Here is a 24,937-nt window from a genome sequence, read left to right on the forward strand (position 1 = left end):
ACTGGGGCATGGCTCAGGGATCCTGCCTGGTTCGTGCGGGTGGGGTCAATATGTCAAGGGCCCGCACAACTATCTGCTTATGGGTTCCAGGGGATACAAGGATGCAGCTAAGCTGCTGTGTACTACTGCAGGGAACCTGGCGGCAGTGCAGTGGTGAAGGGGACATTTGCTGTTCCTGTGTATTTATAAGGGGAAAAAAGGTGAAGGAAACTAAAGAATAGTCCAGGAAGGCCATAAGAAAAGGGGAGTACTGCTCTTGGCACAAGTTCTATTTCCTGGACAAAGCCAATGATCACCTGGCCAACAAAAACAAGACTGTCTATGCCTTGCCAGAGGGATGAGAAATAACCCCTTGGTGAATTCCATGCATTGACTCGGTGACACTCAGCCACCTGACACTCAGGGTACAAGGCGGTCTGAGTCCCCAGAAAAGGAATGCACCATCACTGCAGATTTCTCTCAACAATACATGCAGGACCAATGGAAAAGATTAGCTGCTGTGAATAAAGAAACCTGTGAGCCAGTCCAAAGGTCAACGCAGAGAATCACCCTTTGTTCGATGAATGGGCAGAGCAGAGGTCTTCACTCTAGGCATAAGGTTGCCAGGACCCACGCCAGGTCTTGCCCGGCTGCTGCAGCCTTTCCTGGTCCCTGGTCTAAGGGCTGCCTTAGGTGCTGTCACCCCCTTGTGGAGGAAGAACAGACTCCATCTAGGGTTCTAACTCAGGTGACCCTGAAGAAGCTGCAGTGAGATCTTTCCAAGTAACAAATCCACTTTTCAGGAGCCTAATCAGGCAACAGACCTAAGCTGCCCTGAGAAACAGAGTCCAGAGGAAAAGCACTGCTAAATATATTTTCCTAAACACCAAGTTCATGATTATAAAATATGTACTAAATGTAGAATATTTGAAAGATAAAAAAAGAAAACGAGGAAAAAAATTGCCATTATCTTTTAACCTAGGAATTACTACTGTTACCATTTTGGTATACTGATTCCCAGATTAAAAAACAAACAAACAAAAACGCAAAAAACCTCTGCAAGCAAAATCCAGATCTATCCACCAACACGGAAGGCCGCTGTCCTGGCTTCCTTCTACCTCCGCACTGTTCTGCCACTGACAATTCCGCAAAAGCACAATGTGATATGGCCCATGACATTCGCTTTTAGATGCTCTTTGATAGAAAATATAAATTCACGTTTTCAACTTTTCATTATTATGAACTTACTCATGAAAGTTTATATCTGATTTTTTAAAAATACACTTTGAAAAAATTGATAACAGAGAACACAGGACCCTCCCCACAAACACCCTATCCTTCAGCAAACATCACACTGCAACTGCCCTCATAGGGTTAATGAGAATTCCAAGGCAGGCTATAGGCAGAATGATGAGGCCGGTCACTGGCCAGGTGCAGTGCACGTCCATCCGCTTCCCTGCAGCTCTAACTGAGAGTCACATAGCACGCTGACCACCTGCTCCACCACTGTTTCTAGCGATAGAATCTCTAACCCTGGACCTTTTTACCAAGAACTGCTTAAGGTATTTTTTGGATCCTGAATTCCAGCAGGACAGCTGTTGCCAACTGGTCTGAAGACCTGCACCAAGGAACTGACTCGTCGCAGAAATGTGGTTTACCTCCCTGTCGCATGACTTCGCCCCTCACTTCCCCAGCAACCGGCAATCCCCATCACCTGTCCAGAGCAATTAAAAACCCCTCCTCAAATCTCAGGGAGGCGGATCTGAGGTTTCCTCCCATCTCCATTTGTCCACCATACAATTACTACACTTTTTCTACGGCAACCCCTGGTATCCCGGTATACTGACTCGCTGTGCATTGGGCAACAGACCTATTATGGTTACAACACAATGTCTTTCAAGTTTTCCTTCTTGGTTTCATTTCCTGTCTCTCTCCCCAGAGGCAGAGTGAGTGTTTCTAGCTTTGACCCTACAAGCATGTTCATACCAGCACAACAGGATCCTGTTCTCTCCCACTGGGGGAGCTTCCTCCCTGCACTAGGCCTTCCTGCCACATGCCTTCCCGAGTGGTCTGCATGGCCCATCTGCCTCTGGTGGGTCATCTTACTTGGCGGACTGAGGAGCTGTCATCATCTAGGACCACTTGGGCCCCAGCATCACCCCTCCCCTTTTCCTCTACCATTAGAGTCCCCATGGTGAGGAGCACATGACTGCACACAGCTAAGGCTACACTCCTTATGACTCCCCGTGGTGGGGGGAGGTTGCGGGGGTGGTCATGTGCCCAGGTCTGATCACTGACTGTGGAGGGGTGGAAATCCATGTCCCTCTTTGGTCCTGCATATTGGCTGTTAGATTCTACTCCTGTTTCCTGGAACTTAAACCAATGCTGAAGTCATTCTGGAAGAAAATGGGCCCAAGAATAAATGGTATTTAAGAAAAAGACCCTAGATGGGGCCAGATAGCAAAATTCATCATAAAGTGGTGAGTCAGTGTGCTCTAGCTGCCTCCAGAACATTCCTTCACCACGTGACCTGAGGGCACTGCTCCACTTACCACTCCCACCTTTCCCATGTGCTGCCAGTTCCCTCCCGGCATCTAAGTGTCAAATGCAGTGCGAGTTGTTCACGGCTTCCTCTAAGGACTTTAAGAAATGCTCTACTATATCCATAGTTACATTCCATTTTTGTCTTGTTATTCAAACATACATACATACATACACACATACATACATACACACACACACACGGGATCTTGCTGTCAGCCAGGCTGGAGTGCAACGGTGTAATCACAGCTCACTACAGCCTCGACCTCCCTGGCGCAAGCAACCCTCTTACCTCAGCCTTCTGAGTAACTGGGACTACAGGTGCATGCTACCACACTCAGCTAATTTTTAAAATTTTTGTAGAGATGCGGTCTCACTACATTGCCCACGATGGTCTTGAATTCCTGGCCTCAAGCGATCCTCCTGCCTCGGCCTCCCAAAGTGCTGAATTATAGGCATGAGCTATAATTCAGCCCTAATATGTTTTTCAATCTTCTACTTTTATTAATCAAACTTGCTAAGGGTTCTTCTATATTATTTTTTGAGAAGAATCAGCTTTTGGCTTTTATAATTGTTTCTGTTTCTTTAATCTCTGATTTTACTTTATTTCCTATTTCTTTCCACTTCTTCTTGTTCCTTTCCCAGCTTTTTGACTGACTGCTTAGCTCACTTATTTCCTTTTTTTTTGTTTGAGATGGACTCTTGCTCTGTCACCCAGGTTGGAGTGCAGTGGCACGATCTCAGCTCACTGCAACCTCCATCTCCAGGGTTCAAGCGATTCTTCTGCCTCAGCCTCCCGAGTAGCTGGGACTACAGGCATGCGCCACCACACCCGGCTAATTTTTGTATTTTTAGTAGAGATGGGGTTTCACCACATTGGCCAGGCTGGTCTCGAACTCCTAACCTCGTGATCCGCCTGCCTCGGCCTCCCAAAGTGCTGGGATTACAGGCGTGAGCCACTGCACCCGGCACCTCACTTATTTTCCATCTTTGTTTTTTAATAACTACATTTAAAAACATCAATTTCCTCTAATTGGTGCTTTAGGGGCATTCTCCAGATTTGGTGTGTGGCACCTTTGCTGCTGTTCTGCTTAAACACCCCTGATTTCCCACTGTGGTTTTCTTTCCTAGGAGTTACCCAGGAGCATGATTTCAACCCCCCAGACAAGTTTGTACATTTTAGACGTCCGTCCTGTCAGTGTTGGTATCTTTTTTATTTAAAAAAAAAATTTTTTTTTAGTGTCTTTGAGACAGAGTCTTGCTCTGTTGCCCAGGCTGGAGTGCAATGGCACAATCAGGGCTCACTGCAGCCTTGACTTCTTGGGCTAAAGTGATCCTCCTGCCTCAGCCTCTTAAGTAGCTGGGACTATAGGCACGTGCCACCACACCCAGCTCATCTTTAAATTTTTTGTAGAAAGGGGGTCTCCCTATGTTGCCCAGGTTGGTCTGGAACTCCTGGGCTCAAGCGATCCTCCTGCCTCGGCCTCCCAAAGTGCTGGGATTACAGGTGTGGGTCGCCATGTCTGGCCAAGTGTTGTTATCTAATACAATCGCTCCATGGTGACAGAATGAGGGCTTCTTGACAGAATGAGGGTTCCTTGAAAACGGTTCTTTGAGATTTGTGGAAATCTTTCTGTGGCCTGGCATATGTTTCTGTGTTCTTGGAAGGAAAGGATGTTCTTTAATTCCTGAGTGCAAAGTTCCCAGCTCTCAAACCAAGCCTGTTAACTGTATTTCAAACCTTTCATATCCATATTAATTCTTGGCCTACTTGATCTGTCAACTCCTGGGAAGTGCATGAAACGTGGGTATGTCCACTCTGGTTCTAGGGTAGTGAAGCCTTCTGGTCCAGAGGCCCAGGCTGCATCCTCTCAGAGCTGAGGCGCTTCATCATCACAAACCCGCCCCTCTACTCCCACAAACCTGGAGCCTGAAATGCCACGGGTCTGATATTTATGTGTCAACCTGGCTATCTCTATCTTTTTTCAGTCTGTGTTGTCTGGTTTTATTTTATTATATATTTTTTTGAGACAGAGTCTCATTCTGTCACCCAGGCTGGAGTGCAGTGGCACAATCTTGGCTCACTATAACCTCTGCCTCCTGGGTTCAAGTGATTCTCATGCCTCAGCCTCCTGAGTAGCTGGGATTACAGGCAAGCACCACCACACCTGGCTAATTTGTGTACTTTTAGTAGAGATGGGGTTTCACCATGTTGGCCAGGCTGGTCTCGAACTCCCAACCTCAGGTGATCCACCCACCTCGGCCTCCAAAAGTGCTGGGATTATAGGCGTGAGCCACCGCACCTTTATTTTAGGTTCTGATATTTCTTTAGAATAGAGCCTAAAATTAGATAAAAGTATGAACATTTTTATGGCCAAATTGTCTTCCAGAAACACTAGGACAGGCGGGGTGGGGGTGCAGAACATGCCCTGGCACATTGCGGAAATCCCCACTCTGCAGGGAGGCTTCCAACCTTGCCTCTTGTGGATGTGTCCCCAGATTCACTTAAGGGATAAACATGAAGAAAACACCAATGAAAGAGTTCCCAATATAATTCTGCCTGGTCTAGAAAAAGTCTGGTATCTGTGTTTGAAGCATTTGGATCCAGATGGGCACACAGGCTGTTGTCAAATATGCGTCACTCGGCACACATCCCAGCACCCCACAATCCCCCTAAACCTCACATGCTCAGCCAGCAAACACCAGCCCTGTGAATCCAGGCCCCAGGGGCCACTATGTTTCTCAAGACAGCACTGCGTTTACTGTCTTTTGTTTCTTAAAAAATAACGCACCATAAAAAAATGACATCTTGTCTTTTACAGCAACATGGATGGAACTGGAAGACATTCTGTTAAGTGAAATAAACCAGGCAGAGAAAGACAAATATCACATGTCCTCTCTCTTATGTGGAAGCTAAAAAACGGTGGACCTCAAGGAGGTGCAGCATAGAACAGCGGTCACCAGAAGCTGAGAAGGGTCAGGTCAGGGGCAGTGAGTGGAGAGAGGTTGGTTTCTAGGCACAAACACACAGACAGAAAGAATAGGTTCTCGTGGTCACTAGCACAGTAGGGCGACTATAGTTACCAAAACATTTGTTGTATATTTCAACATAGCCAGAAGATCTGGAACATTCCCAATGCAAAGAAAAGGTAAACGTCTAAGGTGACGAGCATCCTAACTACCCCGATCATCACACATTGTGTGCATGTATTAAGACATCACATGTTCCCCATAAATTGCATAATTATTATATATCAATTAAAAAAACACATGTCATGGTCTTAGAGCTGCATAATGGTGAGTGCAGAAAACTCCTAAAATTCCTTCAGGTGAAAAAGCACTGTTCCCAAGAGTCTGAGGGGTGGGCTCAGCGCAGCCCCCGTGGCCTGCAGAGTCAACACAACCCAGGCTTGGCCAGGAGGGAGAGCCCACATGCTCTCAGGCATGCCCTCCTCACCTTCCCCTTCTTGAAGGGCTTTCTGATCTCCAACGGCCTCAGGTACCAGCTTCCCATAGGAGTGCTTCTCGCTAGAAGCAAACTTCGCTGTATCAAAGTAGACAGACCCATTGGAGACATAGCTGGAAAACAAAACAGGAATTGGGTGGGGTGCATCTAACAGACCCGAAAGTGTGTCAGCAGGATGACAGTAACAAAATAAAGCAGGGCTATAAAAGTGCGAAATCTGTGGCCTATCTACTCTCTGTGGTGGCCACTGAAAACCGTATCAGCTGTTTGGACTGAGTGGGACACCAGGGCCCATCCCGCTGCGGAGGCAGCCTGCCTGCCCTGGGCAGCTCGTCCCTCTGCCTGGCGTCCTGTGACCCATGCAGCTCCCACCCTGCCTTGCTCAGGGCTGCTGCCGTCCTCATTCTTGTGTGGCCTCACCTTTCCCTGAATGTCCACACTCTACCCATTAGCTTAGCTGAGGCTCTTGGCCTCCACGAAGCACTCTAGATTACTCCAGTCTGGAATGACCTGTCCTCTCTGAGCTTCGGCTTGCCCATGCCTCTCGGCTTGGCACAGGCTCTTATGCTGCCCCACAGTAGTTTGTGTGAAGTGGGGAGAGAAGCAGCGCTACTGCTTAAGAGTCTGCCCCGTTCCTGGCACTGTCACAACCTCTTGTTTCTCTTTTATCCAGCCTGTGTGGTTCCTGTGGGAGGGAAGCAATCTGAGGCTGGACACAGTGGGTCTCTGGGAGCAGGGGCACGGTACAGTGCTGAGCACTACCGTGGGCGGCAAGCCACCCAGGTGCCGAGGCAAGAGACCGAGGGCACGAGCTGTTCCAGTATAATAAAATATAAAATAAGAATAGTTATACCAGATATAGATCTTAGATATGATTATATATGAATATCATTAATCATTAGTTTGTAGCAATTACTCTTTATTCCAATATTATAATAATCCTCGCTCTATAATCATAATCTAGGAAAAACCAGGCCATACAGAGATAGGAGCTGAGGGGACATAGTGAGGAGTGACCAGAAGACAAGAGTGTGAACCTCCTGTTATGCCCGGACACAGCCACCAGAAGGGTTCCTTGGTCTAGCGGTGACGCCAGCATCTGGGAAGGTGCCCGTTGCCAAGCAGACCGTGGTCTAGCGGTAGCGTAAGTGTCAAGGAAAAACGCCCGCTACTTAGCAGACCAGGAAAGGGAGTCTCCCTTGCCGGTGGAGTTTGGAGAAGACTCTGCTCCTCCACCTCTTGTGGAGGGCCTGACATGAGTCAGGCTCGCCCGCAGTTATCCGGAGGCCTAACCGTCTCCCTGTGATGCTGTGCTTCAGCGGTCACGCTCCTAGTCCTCCTTCATGTTCCATCCTGTGCACCTGGCTCTGCCTTCTAGATAGCAGTAGCAAATTAGTGAAAGTACTAAAAGTCTCTGATATGCAGAAATAATGGCGTAAGCTGTCTCTCTCTGTCTCCTCTCTCTCTCTGCCTCGGCTGCCAGGCAGGGAAGGGCCCCCTGTCCAGTGGACACGTGACCCACGTGGCCTTACCTATCATTGGAGATGGCTCACTCTCCTTAACCTGCCCCTTTGTCTTGTATCCAATAAATATCAGTGCAGCCTGGCATTTGGGGCCACTACCGGTCTCCACGTCTTGGTGGTAGTGGTCCCCCGGGCCCAGCTGTCTTCTCTTTTATCTCTTTGTCTTGTGTCTTTATTTCTACAATCTCTCGTCTCCGCACATGGGGAGAAAAACCCACCGACCCTGTGGGGCTGGTCCCCACACACTACAGACAGATAACCGGGTTCCTGTCTGCATTCCCATTTGTTGGCCATTTCTGAAAATGCTTACTTTGGAGATTGAGACAATACGGGCCAGGGAAGTGTATGATGGATTTGCCAACAAAAAGTCACTAAAATCATAGCCAAGCAATAGATGCTGATGAAATGCATCCTCCTTCGGGATATGACACCAGGACTAGCACTCTCAAAATGTCTATGCAATGGCACTGATGTCTGTGAAGGCCCAGCAGTATTCGCACTCACCATTATGCAGCTCTGGGGCCCCATGACTGATGGTCTTGGCTGCCGAGCTTCCCAGCAGATTCTGGGTTAGGTTCTCACCATGGCCCCCAGGACAGTGCAGACCCATGCTCCTCAGCCCCTGGGTGGGGCCCAGAGTTGTAGGAGGAAGTCTGCTGGGACTTCTAGCTACGCAGCCCCAGAACACCTGCTCCTCTGCTTCCCAAACTCAGACTCAGAGCTGGGGAGCTCCTCCCTGTGCGATGTTCTGCAGCCCTTCCCTCCCTAGGGAGGGCCCTTGTGCTTACCCGTAACCGTTGTCCACAATCTTCTGGACAAAGTTCACGATTTCTGGCACATACTCACTAACCCGGGTTAAGACATCTGGAGGGAGAACCTGTGCAAGACATGAGAAAGTCCTGGGATTTTCCCTTCTGAAAACCACGCGCTCCATAAAAACGTTCCCAATTCATAAAACGAAAAGCCCATTATGCCCCTCAACTCAAGTTCAATGTTGACTTGGCCGCCTAATTGAGCTGGCCTTGCCAAAACAGGAATTTAGAAATCAGGGCCCTTAGCGCAAGAGAGCCAGCACAAGACAATCGTGACACTTACATTCAGAGCTTCCATGTCTCTGTGGAAGTCCCCCTCCCAGAACTTGGGCAGCTTGGAGAAGATGGAATTGTCAGTGACATCACAGCCAAGTGTAGAATCCAGCCAGTCAGAGAGCAAATCCTTGGCTTCTTCCAGCAACACCTGAAGAGAAAGAAACAAAAATCCAGCAGCGGGCCACACACTTCACATGAGAACATCTCGTGCAGCTGTTGTGAGCCCATCAGTGCCCTGAATTCAAAGGTGCTGGCCTTGACCTGTGAAGAGCCACCGTCTCCTAGGGAGACTGTGATGCTTACACAACTGGCTCGGCAGGGACAAATACAAGACTCTACAAATGGGCAGGTCTCACATGAACTCAGAGGAGCAAAGCCAAGGGGACCGTGGGTGCAGAGGCAAAAAGAGGTGGGAGGGCCGAGGTGGGCCTGGTGAGCATGTGCAGCCTACCTGGGCCATGCAGGGCAGGGTTATGGGCAGAGGCTGGGCAGGAGCACACAGTGTGTCACCTACCGCACAACCCCTTGGTGCATTCAGTAAAAGATTCATGACGGACACAGCCAGAGGTTAGGAGAGATAGGCAGGGCACTGGTCCCAGAGGTCTCAAAAGCCCCATCTCCCTGACGCCATTGACTGAAGATGCCATCCCCACTTGACACACCATGGAATGGGAGTAAAAACCACCAATCCCAGCAAAACATGGCACCTGTGTGACCCAGGTCCTGACCACACACACTCTAGGCATGAGACACGCCCCAACTGCACTCATGTCAGAAAAGAGAAATGTCTACCCTCCGCCATCTTGGAGGGACCTAGAGTCTCAGTGCACTGACGTGGACCTAGGACAGGGCGTGGCACCAAGCAGATGGTCTGTGGCCTACTACGGGAAGGGGAGGCAAAGAACCAAGGCTGGAGAGAAAGTGTAGGAAAATGGCCTGGCAGACAGCGAGGACACAGGGTGGACAAAGCCACAACACAGACAGAGAAGGGGCACAGGGCCCACGTGGGCCAGGTTCCTGATGCAATCCCTGCCTATAGCTCCTGAATCAAACAGATGTGTTAAATGTATTGCAGGCCTGCAAGTGGCAAGGCATGTCTGCAGGAATGAGCACACCCTCCCCACCGCGGCAGGGCATCCAGTGGGCAGACAAGCACCAAAAGCAGGGTGTGCGCTCTGGGGAGCAAAGGCTGCCAAGTCTGCTGCCCGAAAAGCAAACACTGGGCCTGCCCCAAGTACAGGGAAACGCGCATCCTGGCCCTCAGGATCACCAAGGTCACGACCCAGCAAGAACTGACATCCTAATCGAGGTCACCAAACACCCAAGAACATGAGCAACTGTGAATGGGAGTCAGCAGAAACGACAAACAGATGGACGCTTCAGATGGAAGAGTTATCAGATACATAATAAAATCCAGTAAATATTACAGGCTTAAAGACATAAGGACGGACTCCCAGATGACACGCAATAGCAAGCAGGGACAGGCCAGCAAAGCGGCCCAGCTGGATCTGAAAATAGAAGCAAACGGAACCTGCAGAGATGAAATCTATTAACAGGCGAAACAGTCTTATCCATCCTACTGAGTGACTGTTTCACTTCCTGTCTGAAGGAGAATTTGTGAACAGGAAGACAGAACTGAAGAAGTCATCCAAAATGGAACAGAGACAAGAAGGAAAATTTTATGAAAGACAGGTTAGGAGACACGGAGAAGGATGAGATGAAATGATGAGACTCACATCTAATTGGCAACCCAGAGGAGAGGAGAGAGGGAATCGAGTAAAGATGATACTTGAAGACACATCTGAGAATTTCTCAAAACCCATGCAACAATCCAGCCCCGGGAAGCACACAAAATATCCAACAGGATAAGTAAAAACAAATCTCTTACAATGTCTTAGTGAAATAGCAGAAAACTGAAAAGAGAGAATACTTTTATAATGCGCCTGATAGAAAAGACATATTTACCGATAAAAGAAAAGTTAATATGAAGGGCAGCCGATGTTTTCAACAACAGCCAACAATGGAAGCCAGAAGACGGCAACCACCTTGAACAAACAGGGAAATATACACACTTCAAGATAGACAAAAGCTGCTTCCCACCAATACTTCTAAGATAATGTTTCTAAAACTTGCCTGATGATAGGACTGGAATACTCAATGTTGCTGGTCAAGCATACAGATCAACAATCAAAATGCATAAATACAAAATGATAAGAGACTTCTGCTTTCCAGTTTCACATAAGTCAGGAGCTTGGAAGTTGCCACTCTACCTAACAACAGGTAAAAACCTGAATAAACTGAAAAACCAACTCTTCTTAGATCCATAAGAGAAGTTAGGTCATAGGGCAAACCACTGCCCCCCAAACTGGAGAGACCAACAGGAGAAGACAGACAATCACAACTTACCAGAGCAGAGACTCATAAGCTGAAAATTCTGTGGGAACCAGTGTTGGGGGAGGAAAACCAGGACTGTAACAGAGATTGCTGCAGGCTTGGTGTAGGCAAGTCAGACAGTTGAAAACCCCAGGGACCCAGTCATAGGGGACCCCATACTTTTGTGAGTTTTACCTCTAGGAACCTGACCAGGCCTCACAGTGAATATTGGAGAAAAATCCCCTAGTGTTTCCAATAGCAAGAAGGGAAAGGAAGCATTCCAAAATATACCAGTGCACTCTGTTCTTTTCTTTCTTTCTTTCTTTCTTTTGAGATGGAGTCTAGCTCTGTCACCAGGCTGGAGTGCAGTAGTGCAATCTCAGCTCACTGCAACCTCCGCCTCCCGGGTTCAAGCAATTCTCCTGCCTCAGCCTCCCGAGTAGAAGGGATTACAGTCACGTGACGCCACGCCCAGCTAATGTTTGCATTGTCAGTAGAGACGGGGTTTCACCATGTTGGCCGGGATGGGCTCAATCTCCTGACCTCATGATCTGCCCATCTCGGCCTCCCAAAGTGCTGGGAGTTCAGGCGTGAGCCACCGCGCCCGGCCAATAACTGGTAGGTCAGAAGTATAGGTAACAAACTACTACTTTCAACTGGCATCTGAATTGGGGACAGTCTTATGGGACTGAGCCCTTCAACCTGTCAGATCTGACGCTGCCTCCTGGCAGACTGTGTTGGAAATGAATTAAATTTTAGGACTCCCAGCTGATGCCTGCTAGAGAACTGACTGGTTGTCGGGGCAGAGGTGGGCTGGGTGAGGAAGAAATCCCTATACATTTTGGTGATCAGAGGTGAAGTATTCTGTTTAAAAATTTTTTCCGATCTGAAATGGCTGCAACACTGTAGGATTCCAAGTATGTGACATTCTGGGAAAGGCAAAACTACGGAGACAGTAGAAAGACTAGCTGCTGTCAGGAGTTGGGGTGGGGAGGAAGGGATAATAGCTGGAGCACAGAGGATGTTCAGGGCAGTGAAACTATTCTGTGTGATACCGTAATGGTGGATACGAGATAGTATTTGTCCAAACCCATAGGATGTACAATCCTGAGAGTGAACCCTAAAGTAAACCACGGACTCAGGGTAATGACGCTCAGAGCAGGTTCGCTGACTGTAAGAAACGTACCCCCTGGTGGGTGCGGATGCTGGGGGAGGTGATGGTGAGGTGGGTAGGGGATATATATAGCCTCTCAATTCTGATGTGAACCAGAATCTCCTCTAAAAAAAGAACTTTTTTTTTTTTTCTAAAAAGTGAAAAAATAAGGAGAAACAGACAAATTCACCATCAGAGGGGGAGTTTTGTTTTGGTTCTTGTTTTTGTTTTTTTAAGAAACTGTATGAATAGGCTAAGCCAACAGGAAGAATTAGCAAAGACACACAAAATATTAACCACACGGCCAACAGGTATAGCTAAGTGGATGGCATGTGGAACTGTGCACTAGGGGATTAGACGGAATCTTCTCAAGCACAAGAGAACATTCAGAAACCAGCACACACAGGGGCCACAACACAAGTCTCTGTTCACAGATCCAGCTTGGGACGGACCATACTCTCCAACCACTGGGTAATTAAGTTATAAGCGAATAACAATAAGTTAATATGAAAAAGTACCATCCAATTTAAATTTGGAAATTTAAAACTTCTAAGTAATTCTAGATAATTAACTTTTAGATAATTACTTCTAGATAATTCCTGGGCTAAAAAATCCAAAATGGAAATTAGAAAATGTTTACAAGTAAATGATGTCAAATTTTGCAGCAAAAACAGTCAGAGGAAAATGTATAGCCTTAAATTCTTAAATCAGAAAATAAGCTAAACTGCTAAGTGAGACAAAGAAAAACAGAATAAATCCAAAGGAAAAAGAAGAAAAGAAGGAATAAAGAATGGACAAAAACTGATAAAACAAAAAGACTAGAGAGGATCAACACAGCCAAACTGGATCTGAGATGGTTCTTAGATACAACATGTAAAATCCCAACAGTGTCTTACATGGAACTTGACAAGCTGAGGCTTCAAAACACACCTAACGACAAAACCAAGATGGGGCCTCTTACCCATCAGATACCTGTGAGAGACAGCATGATACTCCTGCAGGACTGGGCAATTTTTATAAATTTTTTAAATTTTAAATTCTTAAACTTTTTGTAGAGATAGAGTCTCACTATGTTGTCCTGGCTGATCTCAAACTCCTGGGCTCAAGGGATCCTCTTGCCTTGGCCTCCCAAGGTGCTATGATTACAGGAACGAGCCACTGCACCTGGTCTGGGCTGGACAATTTGACCAACAGAACAGAATTAAGAGACACAAACACATGCCAACATGTAACAGAGATGAATTCGTGTCTTAGTCTGTTTTCTGTTTTTTTGTTTGTTTGTTCTTTTTTTTGTTTTCTGTTTTTTGTTTTGTTTTGTTTTGTTTTGTTGAGACAGTCTCACTCTGTTTCCCAGGCTGGAATGCAGTGGCGTGATCTTGGCTCACTGCAACCTCCACCTCCTGGTTTCAAGCTATTCTCCTGCCTCAGCCTCCAGAGTAGCTGGGATTACAGACGCGCGCCACCACATTTGGCTAATTTTTGTATTTTTAGTAGTGACGGGGTTTTGCCATGTTTGCCAGGCTGGTCTCAAACCCCTGACCTCAGGTGATCCGCCCGCCTCAGCCTCCCAAAGTGCTAGGATTACAGGCATGACCCACTGCGCCTGGCCGGGAATGGGTAAAATTTTTTTTCTTTTTGAGATGGAGTCTTGCTTCGTCACCAGGCTGCAGTGCAACAGCACGATCTCGGCTCACTGCAACCTCTGACTCCCTGGTTCAAGGGATTCTCCCACCTCAGCCTCCCAAGTAGCTGGGATTACAGGCACACGCCACAACACCCAGCTAATTTTTTTTTTTTTATTTTTAGTAGAGACGGGGTTTCACCATGTTGGCCAGGATGGTCTCGATCTCCTGACCTCGTGATCTGCCCACCTCAGCCTCCCAAAGTGCTGGGATTACAGGCATGAGCCACGATGCCCTGCCTGGGAATGGGTAATTTTTAAATAAAATTTATTTCTTACAATTCTGTAGGCTGGAAAGTTCAAGGTCAAGGGGCCACATCTGTTCTGGGCCTTCTTGCTGGTGGGGACTTTTCCCAGAGTCCCAAGGTGGCACAGAGCATCACATGGCCAGGGGGCTCATGAGGGCCAAACTGGCTTCTGTAACAGCCCCACTCTCATGATAACTACCCCACTTCTGTGATAACCCATTAATCCATTAACCCATTCATGAGGACAGAGCTCTCATGACTCGATCACCTCTAAAAGGCCTTACCTCTTAATACTGTTACACTAGGGATTAAGTTTCAACATGAGTTTTGGAGGGGACAAACATTCAAATCATAGTAATATCAGAAGACATAAGAATGATACAAAACAGTAAGAAAAGGACCAATAACCTCATGGGAAAGGGGGAGAGATGGGGGCACAGAATCACAGCTGGAAGCAAGCACGTGACAAGATGCTCAGTCTCAGGAGAGGTTGGAAAAAGGGACATTCAAACCACAGCAATCAGCACTTCACATTCATTGACTGATGAAAGGGAAGAATCCAACAATACAAATGCAGGTGTATGTGTAAATACACAGCACACCCAAAATGTGGTAGAAGAAGAAGAAATTTGCATAGACATTTCTTTCTTTTTTTTTAAGAGTCTGGGTCTCACTCTGCTGCCCAGGCTGGAGTGCAGTGGTGTGTTCATGGCTCACTGCAGCCTCAAACTCCTGGGCTCAGGTGATTGTCTCACCTCAGCCTCCCCAGTAGCTGGAACTACAGGCTTGCATCACCATGCTTGGCTAATTTTTAAAAGTTCTGTAGAAATAGAGTCTCACTATGTTGCCTAGGCTGGTCTGGAGCTCCTGGGCTCAAGTGATCCTCTTGCCCTGGCTTCCCAAAGTGCTGGGATTACAAGTGTGAGCCACTGTGCCTGGCCATATAGACATTTCTGATATGGCTACTATGAAAATAAAAGTGAGCCTAGAAGGTCTGTGTCTGCCACCTGAGAAAGGCCTGCCTACAGAGCTGGCCATTAGCTGGCATCCAGGAGCTGAAATGTCCCCTGTGCTAAGAGGCCGGGAAACCCAGCTCTGTGGCAGCAGCCCCCAGTGGGCTGTTGAACAAACACTGTGGCTTATGCAGGTGGAACACCAGCTTTCCTCCTGGGGAGTCAGGAATTGTGGCACGTGCCAGGCAGAGGGTGCCTATGTGATGGGCTTCCCTAGGGAGGGACATTTCACACATGTGGCTGCATTTTTTCCTGGTGGGGGAGAGTGTGCTGTGTCCCCTCATGGGAGGCAGGGAGGAAGCTTCAGCAGCCTGCCCATGGATGACTGAAGACTCCGCCTGAGCTTCTGCTCCTCGCTGTGTCACTGTTACAAACCTTAGACAAGATGATAACTCGATGCCGAGTCTCATGAGTCCTTCTAGGACCCCAGAATGTGTGGGCAGTGTTGGGAACCCCCGGCAGTCACTCACATATATCCTACACAACCCAGCGATTCCAATTGCAGGTATATGGCCTAAAGAAACTTGCAAATGTCCACCTAGAGACAACACAAAACAACTCACAGTTCAGCAAAAGACACTCCACATCACTAGCCATTAAGGAAATGCAAACCAAAACCACAGTATACCACCTCACACCTACTGGGATGAAAAAAATGAAGAATAACAAGCTTTGGCAAGGATGTGGAGAAAACAGAACCCCAGTGCACTATGGGTGGGAATGTGTAAGAGTGCAGCCACTGCAGAAACAATACGGTGGTTACGCAGAATTTCAAAAATAGAATCATCACATGACCCAGCAATTCCACTTCTGTGTATATCCCCAAAAGAAGTGAAAGCAGGAACCCAAACAGATATTTGTACACCCAGGTTTATAGCAGCATTACTTGCATCTCCAAAAGGTGGAAACAACCCACGTGTCCACGGGCAGGTGAAAGGATGAGCAAAATGTGGCCCATCTATACACAACAGAGTATCATTCAGCCATAGGAAGGAAGCAGAGTCTGACACGCACTACAGCATGGGTCAACCATGGGGACACTATGCTGGGCAAAATAAACCAGACACAAAAAGACCCTGTCTCTACAAAAAAAAAGTTTTTAAAAATGGCTAAGATGGTAAATTTCTTATGATGTGTGTTTTACCACAATTAAAAGAAAAAAAGAATATTAGTGGAACAACTGGGGAAAAAATTACAGCAGCATGGTTGGTAAGAAGGAAACCTAACTGCCCATCCCAGGAGAACAGACAAACAGCTCGGCCCCCAGGCAGGCACTGAGGCAGTGACAGTGACCACATGTGGGTCGTCCCAGAAGCACAGCTTGGGTGAAAGCACACTGACGACTACATACACGTGGCGTGTTTCCATGAAGTTTGGAAACAGGCGCAACGAAGCGATCTGCTGAGTCAGGACACAGAAGAGACCAAACTAGAAAGAAACATGCTGGCGAAGGGCAGACACAGACTCCCTGCCCCGTCACTGAGGTGGGGCCAGGGCAGTGGTGAGGGAAGGCAGGGCTGCGGCCTCAGTGGGGCCTCTTTTTCTACACACAGCTGCAGCCGTCTCTTCTCTTTTCCATCGAGTTCTTAAAGGGTGACCAGCAGGTGGCGCTGGCACAAAGGAGAAGGCCTTCCTGACTGTGTCCAGGGCGCCAGCCACAGGGAAAGGCCTTAGGAAGAGGGCAGGGTCCCCTCTGCACCCAGGTCTCTGCCCTGTGTCTGAAGGAGATCTTGTCAGGGGCAGGAGAGCTGGTCAACGTGAAGGCCCCAAGCTCAGTAGGTACCCACAGGCCTCAATGCTCAATTCAATGTTAATCCCTGCTCCTCCTCCTCCAGCTGGTGTGGGGAGAGTCCGCTGGAGAATCTTGGAACACTTCGACAGAAGGCTGCCTCCCCACGTTCCAAGTGCACCTCCTGCCTATCTGATGGAAGTGGCGGGAGGGTGTGGATCCCGAGTCTCCTTCCAGTGGCACAGGCTCTGCACCCAGGAAATGGGGCAAAGGGGTGTGGGAGGGGAGGGGCACTGACTCAGCCACCACAGAACAGGGCCACCTGCCACAGTGGAGCTACTGGAGACACAGAGTGTCTTCCACTAAGACAATCTGTGGAATCAATCCGTGCACACAGATCAGTCTATGCACGGCCCGACATTTGACCTGAAAGGGCTGGCTGGGAGACGTGTGAAGCCTCACCTCCACACAGCTGTTGACTTCCTCTCCCGTGAGTCTGGACTGCACAGCTTTCTCAAGTGGTTCTGTGGCAAGCTGCACTGCGTGCTGAATCCGTTCGAGCATCTGCTTTTTATCGGGATCCGTGGTCTCATTTAATTTTACTGAAAATGGCTGCAACCATAAAGAGACATCAAACCTATTAGATACTGCTCAGCAAAACCCCAAGTTCATAAAGGTGATTCCAGGTAGAAAACAGAACAGTTTTTCCCATGGCCCCATAGAGATAGAGAAGTGTGCACCCCAAGTGGCCAGGCAGTAAGGAACTAAGAGAGACTGAAGCTCCCGGCTCAGGAGCTCCTGGTTCTGCCCTCTCACGTGTGACCCTGGACAGGGCACCTAACCTCTCTGTGCCTCAGTTTCTCCAATGCAAATTGGGTGGGAGAGCAGCATTTCTAGGGCTGTTCTGGGGATGAGGAAAAGTAGGCCACCCAGTGTGTTCTGAGGTGTGCTGCAGACACATCCATCAGGAAGGTACTCAGGCCTCACTGACCTAAAAGATTGCTCAGCTCTAATTTTATTCCTGTTTTTAATTCCAGAGATAAAATGCCATAAACACATCCGTAATGATTACTGTAATTACTAAGGATAATTAGTAGAGAGTAAAATGACCTATTCTTACTATTGTAATAAAAATAAGTATATAATGATGGTTATTCAGAATGAAAATACTAGAGAGAACTAATTTCTTCAAAAGATTCTGAAAATTTACAGTATTACCAAATTAAAAAGCTTAGTATAGCTTTTGTATCTTGGGCAGAAGTTTCTGATTTAGTTGTAACCTTGGCATTGAAAATTAGACAGCAATATTGGTAAGCATTTTTATAAGTGTAATTAGTGGCACTGTGATGAATTCAGTTGTTTTCCTGTAAGTGGCAGGAATGTCACCTACTCTCCACTCCACTCCAGTACATCTTTCCTGGTGACTTTGTCACAGGCCAGGGGACCTTACCTATGGAGACTTCAGCACCCCTGACGGAACTGGCTTGAGTAACATACACTTTGTGAAAGCCTGTGAGACTGACACTACCCTAGGGACAGTAGCCTACAAAGGACCGAGAACAGAAAGCAAAGGGCTCGGTTTCTAGAGCAGACAGCAAGAGGCCCACCTTCAGGGCGGCCTGAACATCCTCCAAGAGCTGTGCCGCTTCAGGCCTCTTCTCCCGATACTGCTCGAACAGGTGGTTCTGCCGGGCCCTCTTGATGATCTGGGGAGGGAAGGCAGACATTGGGGAGTGATGCTTGGATCCCACATGCATCCCTCTGCAGCAGGCCACTCTCTCCCTTGGCCAACTCTAAGTGAGGGTGAGGGTGGTGGGAGACAACTGTGGGCCCCAGACGTGCACACCATCATCAAATAGAAACACCACCCTCCATCTCCCACCTGCCAAGTAGTGCCCAAGGCCTAACGTGATCTTTCTGACGCTCAATGAAATGAGCCCTGGGGGCCCCAGCTTCCCCTGCAAGCCACATGTCGAAGTGCGTGCTGTGGGAGGCCTTCCTTCTACAAAACACCCAGGGCTACAGACCCCTGAGCAACATGCAGGTTTCTAACCGTGTCTGAACATCATAGAAATGATCATATCAGTAGCAGAAGTGGTAATATTAACTCACTGAGGGGATTAAAATGATGTTTATCAGGTGAAAACACAAGCTAGCTCAAGCCTACATTATTTACTTATGCGAAAGTTCTATCTTCTTTTACACCATCCAACTGCATTTAAAATTTAATCTTACAAATTCCCTTTACCTTGTCATCAATATCCGTAATGTTCATGCAATAAAAGACATCAAATTTGAAGTAATCCTTCAACACTCTTCTCAAGATATCAAAAGAGATGTAGGACCTAAAGCAATGAAAAAACAAACATTTCCAAACCAGACGATATGCATAGCTTAACCTCCAACAACACGTGTTTGAACTGCATGAGTGCATTTATATATGATTTTCTCTGCCATCCCTGAAAGAGCAAGACCGCCCCCCCTTCTCCTCCTCAGTCTACTCAACGTGAAGATGGCAAGGATGATGACCTTTATAATGATCCACTTCCACCTAATGAATAGTAAATATATTTCCTCTCCCTTATGATTTTCTTCATAATATTTTCTTTTCTCTGGCTTCCTTTATCATTAGGAATACAGTATGTAATGTATATACAAAATATGTGTTCATTGACTGGCATGCTATTGGTCAACAGGAGGCTATTTTAGTGGTGAAGTTTTTGGGGAATCAAAAGTTATGTGTGGATTTTCAACTGTGCAGAGGGTCACACCCCCTACCCTCCAGGTTGTTCAAGGGTTGACTATACATGACCTTGGCACTGCAACTAAAACATGAACAAATAAAAGGACTCTGTGGCATTTACCCCAACAGCCAGCTACTCGTCAGGAGCTACAGCCATGACCATCCAGTGGTCGGGGGGGGGTCACAGCCAACCCAGCGTCAGGCCTGTCAGGTCTGAGTGTCACGGGAACTCAGCATCTGGGGACCCCACGAGAGCTTGAGGGATGAGAGAAAACTTTAAGGTATGTGAGAAAAAGTGCCCAGGTCGAGTCCAGCATGTTAGCAGTGGGGCTATGGACATTTTCTTTTTGGTGATCTGTAGTCTTTCTGCAGTGAATATGGATTACTTATGGAATTAAAATTTTCATCTTAAAAATAAGAGAAGAAATTCAGTCTTGATTCCTCAAATCTCAGGTCTCTGTAGCAGATCTAAGATCTTTGTGGACCTAAGATCGCTGCTGTGGATCCCAATGGCTCTGACTTCTGCGTGCAACTGCAGAAGCTGCAGGGACACCCCGCGGTGGACCTACCTGGCGTGCCCCATGTGAGATGCGTCATAGACGGTTGGCCCACAGCAATACCACGTCACCTTTTTCCCATCTTGAGGTATGAACACTTCCTTTGTTAGGAATGAAGGAATGACGATCACAAGAAATGCAAGAAACACTGCACAGGATTACCAAAAACAGCAACAAACATCACAGTGTGGTTTGTGTTTTGTGTAAACAATTCAACAGAGACCATTTTGTTTTACTGTGAAAAGTCACAGTCTCAGTGGGAGCCCAGTGAGATGTACGGCACCTCCCACCAACTGAGCCCTGGGTGGGTGGAGCCTCTTCCTCCCTGGGGTTCTACTCATCTATGGAGGGAGGCGATAAAGGGAATCAATGATTTTATTGATTGTTGAAATGCTGCTTATTTAACAATAACACAGCTAATATTTACTGAGTACCTACCATGTGCCAGACCCTGAGCTAAATATTCAATATGCAGTACACTCTAGGACGTAGGTTATGTCATTTTCTTTTTACGGATGAAGAAACTGAGGCAGACAACACTTGGCCAGGGTCAGTCCCTGTTGGGGGAGCGCGGCTTGGAGGCCAGGACCCGCGAATCATGGTGCTGCTCTGGCACCACTCCCCAACATCCCAGCACCCTCAGACCTCTCTGGGGGCATCATCCTCAACCAGTTTCCCAAGGAAGGCCATGAACTCCCTCACACCTGACTGTCTGCCAAACATGCTCCCTGATGGAAATCCAAGCAGCCCCGCCCAGAGCCTGGTCTGAAATCACTGGAGTCACTGGCCATGCCCTGAGCCAAGCAAACCATGCAAACCCCATTCTGTTAGGAACCAATCCTGCCTTCTTCTCAAAACTTGCTGTGCTCCCAACAACATCCAGCCAGTTTGCCGTTTTGTCCATCCTGCTTGGCTCATACAGTGCCACCTGCTGCAACCACGCGTCCTCCTGAAAGGCCTGGCTGTGGATGACCTCAAGTACTCATGGTTGGGCAGAGTCCGAGACACAAGCCAGGGTGATCCATGCCCAGAAGTCATGGGCAGGCTTCCACATGAGGCATGATACTTCACGTGTCTGGGTTTCAGAGGACAGCTCTGCCTCTGGGCCACAGAGACTATAACATGGAAGTGACTGAAGGATCTTAAACCTGGATTTACGGAACTCCAGAGCCCAACACAAGGAACAGAGAAGTCTGTTGTGCGACAAGGCACATGGGCTGTCCTGCCTCCTGCCTCCCCATTGTGTGCGTGTGCCACAGCATCTGTGTTCTCCTTACCTTGTTCCTGGTGAGGCTGTTGTAAAGGTGGAGTCTGCATGGCTGGGTCCCAGCAGGAGGGGACCACTGGGGTTGCACACGCCGGCCTTTGCCTGGGAGGCAGAGAGAGCAGGATCAGGGTCCAGGGGCAGCACCAGGAAGTGCAAGTCGCCTCTTCACCTGGAGACTTGGTTTTTACAACGGGACCATAGTTTTCCAAATCTCGGTCAACATTACGCAGGTCAAAGACAACTGCGTCCTTTTTGTTTTTTTTTTTTTTTTAGATGGAGTCTCGCTCTGTCGCCCAGGCCAGAGTGCAGTGGTGTGATCTCGGCTCACTGCAAGCTCTGCCTCCCGACAACCGTGTCTTTCTTTTGCTTTCTAATATTCTGTATGGCAGCATACCCCAATAACACCCTTAGAACCCCAGGAGGGCTGAGGAATGCCTGCACAGCGTGCCCAGCACATTCCACTGCTCTTCAAATACTGGCCCCTTTCTGGCAGTGAGCACACCACCACCTGGCACTCCTGGGTCAGTCAAGGCTTGACACTGACAAGGTATGGTCTGTGCTGCCGCAGCCCTGGGAACCTCCCCCACCCAGGATCCCTCACCTGGACAAACTGAGGATTTTGAGGACTCTTGCTGGGACAGAGGCCACCTCCAAGCCTCCAAGCCCTGGCAGCAGAAGCCAGGAGTCAGAGCAGAAAGGACCCCCTGTGGCCACGGCCAGCAGGCAAGACTGGCTCCAGCCCAGCCCCTCCTCATCACTTCGGACACTGCAGAAGTGAGTGGCTGGCTCCCAGCTCTGGGCCCACAGCCCAGCAGACTCTGATCCAGACACTGGGCTTCAAGCTCCACATAGGTCTATACTGCCTTCATAAATAACCTGAGCTCCTCTCAGCCTCCAGGCAGAGACCCCTGCCAGCCAGCCCCTCAGTGCAGTCACCTCCTCCTGGCCAGACTTCCCTAGTTGTTCCCCTCCACTCGCCTACGGGCCGCCTGGGCTGCTCTGAGCACACTGCTTCCAGGCCTGGCTTCCAACCTGGCACAAGGCTGTCCTTACACAACCTGCATCTGAGATCCCTGAAGGGGCAGAGCTCTGTCCCTGGGGCCAGGGGCAGCCACAGGGTGATTATTCACCCTCTGAAACGTCAATCCGGCAAAGCTAGGTGTGGAGGACGGTACCTGGTGACTTTCCCGTTGCCCTCAGCCGGCTCCTGCCTGCCCTGCCCCCTCAGCAGATCCCCACTTTTCTCCACAGTCGTCGCCCACAGGTCCAGGTTCTGCGTTATGCTCTGCTGGGCACCTCTGACCCCAGCTGGTGCCTGGCCCTGGGAAGGGCTTCACATGTCTCTGCTGAGTGGCACCAGGAAGGCCTACGAGATGGATACTCCTAGCACTGACCTGTGCCCACCCCAGCAGGCCGCCTGGCAGGTCACCAGGGTGCTCGCATCCTGCCTCCTCCTGTCGCTGGTTTCTGTGCCAGAGGGTCTGGCAGCATGGCCAGCAAATCGCCACACAATGATCACGGGGAAGTTGGTCCTGGGCACCAGCCATCTCCTGGCCTCCCAGCTCTAGCTCAGGCCACACGAGCCAGGACGGCAGACGCTGATGACTAACAGGCCAAGGGGAGGAAGGAGGGCGGCTGCACTGTGTCTGGGCAGTGGGGGTACTGTGGGCAGGTGGGAGATGGGGCAGGAGACAGAGAGAGGGCCAGTGCTCAGCAGGAGCCCCCACTCTAGGTGAGTTCCAGCGGTCACAGGTGGTCAGATTCTAAAGCGTAGGCAACGTCCAATCTTAATCAAACATCATGTGCTTATTGAGGCCAAGTGCAGCTCGGCCTCAGTGTACTTTAAATGCCTCACAAGCCCTTGAAGGAGAATCTCACTCAATGCCTGGAGGCATTCAACCGGCCACTCTAGGATCCCATCACTCTCCTCCCTCACAAAGACCCTGGAGCTCCTTCAATAGGCCACTGCTGCCATCTCAGACAGCTGGAGACGCTGCCCAGAAACACAGCCATGAGGCCACGGGATCATCACACTCACCCTGCTATGAGGAAACGGCCCAGGGTTCACAGGACTGAAAGCTTGTCCAAGAAGCCTGGCCACAGCCAGCATTCCTGCTCCCCTAAGGCTGCTATCTCCACACAGCTGGTGATGGGCTCCCCAGGAAAACAGGTTACCAGGCCCAGATATACAAATTCAGATTTGCAAAAGGGAAGAACTGAGAGATATCACATAAGGACCCTTGCCCCCTTTTTTTTTTTTAGATAAAATCTGGCTGAAGTGCACTGGCGCAATCTCAACTCACTGCAACCTCCGCCTCCTGAGTTCAAGCGATTATCCTGCCTCAGCCTCCCAAGTAGCTAGGACTACAGGCGCCCGCCACCACGCCCCACCAATTTTTGTATCTTTAGTAGGGATGGGGTTTCACCATATTGGCCAGGCTGGTCTCAAACTCCTGACCTTGTGATCTGCCTGCCTTGGCCTCCTAAAGTGCTGGGATTACAGGTGTGAGCCACCGCGCCTGGCCTGTGCTTTTGTTTCTTTGGAAAAAATGAACACACATTCGTTGATTCCAGAGTCCCACCCTGACCTGAGTGATCCAACAACAGACCAACTATGAACCGCTGATGAGAGACATGGCTTTGAAACAGGGATGTGGGAGGCTGAAGATAAAACAATGGAGAGAGAAGCCAGGAAGTGGCAAGCAGTCTGCCTACAACACACCAGATGCAGATAGGACCCAAGCAAGGGGTTCATGGAGAGAAATCCTTCATCAGGAAGTTAAGGGTCCTCCATCCGAGGGGTGAGAGCAACACCAAACCTTCATGTTCCTGAAACTATGGCCTCGGCGTCTGACAGACCCACACCCTCCTCAGTGAAGGGTATGGCTGACACTCCTTCCCGGGGGGTAGGGAGAGGCCGGCAGGCTGGAAGGGCTGAGCCTCCACTGCGGGTGAGAAGTGCTCAACAAGTTCAACGTCCTGATATCCAGTGGACCTCCGTGCTGGAGGCTGGTGATCCAGGGAAGAGATCCCCCAGGAAGGGGTCTGGCTTCACAGAAGTAGGGACCTGGGGGTTAAGCAGAGCCTTTCCATTATTCCCGCCCCACCCCCGCCCCCCGAGACGGAGTCTTGCTCTGTCACCCAGGCTGGAGTACAGTGGCACGATCTCGGCTCACTGCAAGCTCCGCCTCCCAGGTTCAGGCCATTCTCCTGCCTCAGCCTCCCGAGTAGCTGGGACTATAGACGCCCGCCATCAAGCCCGGCTAATTTTTTGTATTTTTAGTAGAGACAGGGTGTCACCGACTTAGCGAGCATGGTCTCAATCTCCTGACCTCGTGATCCGCCCGCCTTGGCCTCCCAAAGTGCTGGGATTACAGGAGTGAGCCACCGCGCCGGGCCAAGCAGAGTCTTTCCATGTCTGAGAGGATCTTGGAGACAGGACACAGAAGGCACATGGGAGGGGCTGGTAACAGGCGGGCACACTGAGGGCCAGACACAGGCACATCTGATGCTGCTGGGATGTCCAACAGAGGTGGAAGGGCAAGCAGGAGGAGGGGCACATGGCCCACTGTGCCA

General features: G+C 49.1%; 1 protein-coding gene across 31 annotated transcripts in view; it reads right to left on the reverse strand.

Annotated features, from left to right (window-relative positions):
• The window catches only part of CARS1 (cysteinyl-tRNA synthetase 1), a 56,478-nt gene that overhangs the window by 19,845 nt on the left and 11,696 nt on the right, over positions 1–24,937 (reverse strand). For 21 of the 31 annotated variants that reach the window (XR_010147433.1, XR_010147434.1, XR_008537945.2 and 18 more), the window contains 8 exons: positions 21,372–21,463; positions 20,107–20,195; positions 19,043–19,139; positions 18,402–18,500; positions 17,257–17,406; positions 8,605–8,745; positions 8,298–8,386; positions 5,978–6,099 (listed from right to left, as the gene is read on the reverse strand). Coding sequence is in view for 15 of the 31 variants with exons in the window: in XM_003312864.5 (XP_003312912.3) it covers positions 5,978–6,099; positions 8,298–8,386; positions 8,605–8,745; positions 17,257–17,406; positions 18,402–18,500; positions 19,043–19,139; positions 20,107–20,195; positions 21,372–21,463 (879 nt within the window). In the remaining 16 variants the exon portion in view is untranslated. Of the gene's footprint in view, positions 1–5,977; positions 6,100–8,297; positions 8,387–8,604; positions 8,746–17,256; positions 17,407–18,401; positions 18,501–19,042; positions 19,140–20,106; positions 20,243–21,371; positions 21,464–24,937 lie in introns of all 31 variants that reach the window. The other 10 variants (XR_010147445.1, XR_010147443.1, XR_010147444.1 and 7 more) reach the window with 1 other exon arrangement.

Source organism: Pan troglodytes, chromosome 9 (genome assembly GCF_028858775.2).
Source record: "Pan troglodytes isolate AG18354 chromosome 9, NHGRI_mPanTro3-v2.0_pri, whole genome shotgun sequence".
Classification (NCBI taxonomy): Eukaryota; Metazoa; Chordata; class Mammalia; order Primates; family Hominidae; genus Pan; species Pan troglodytes.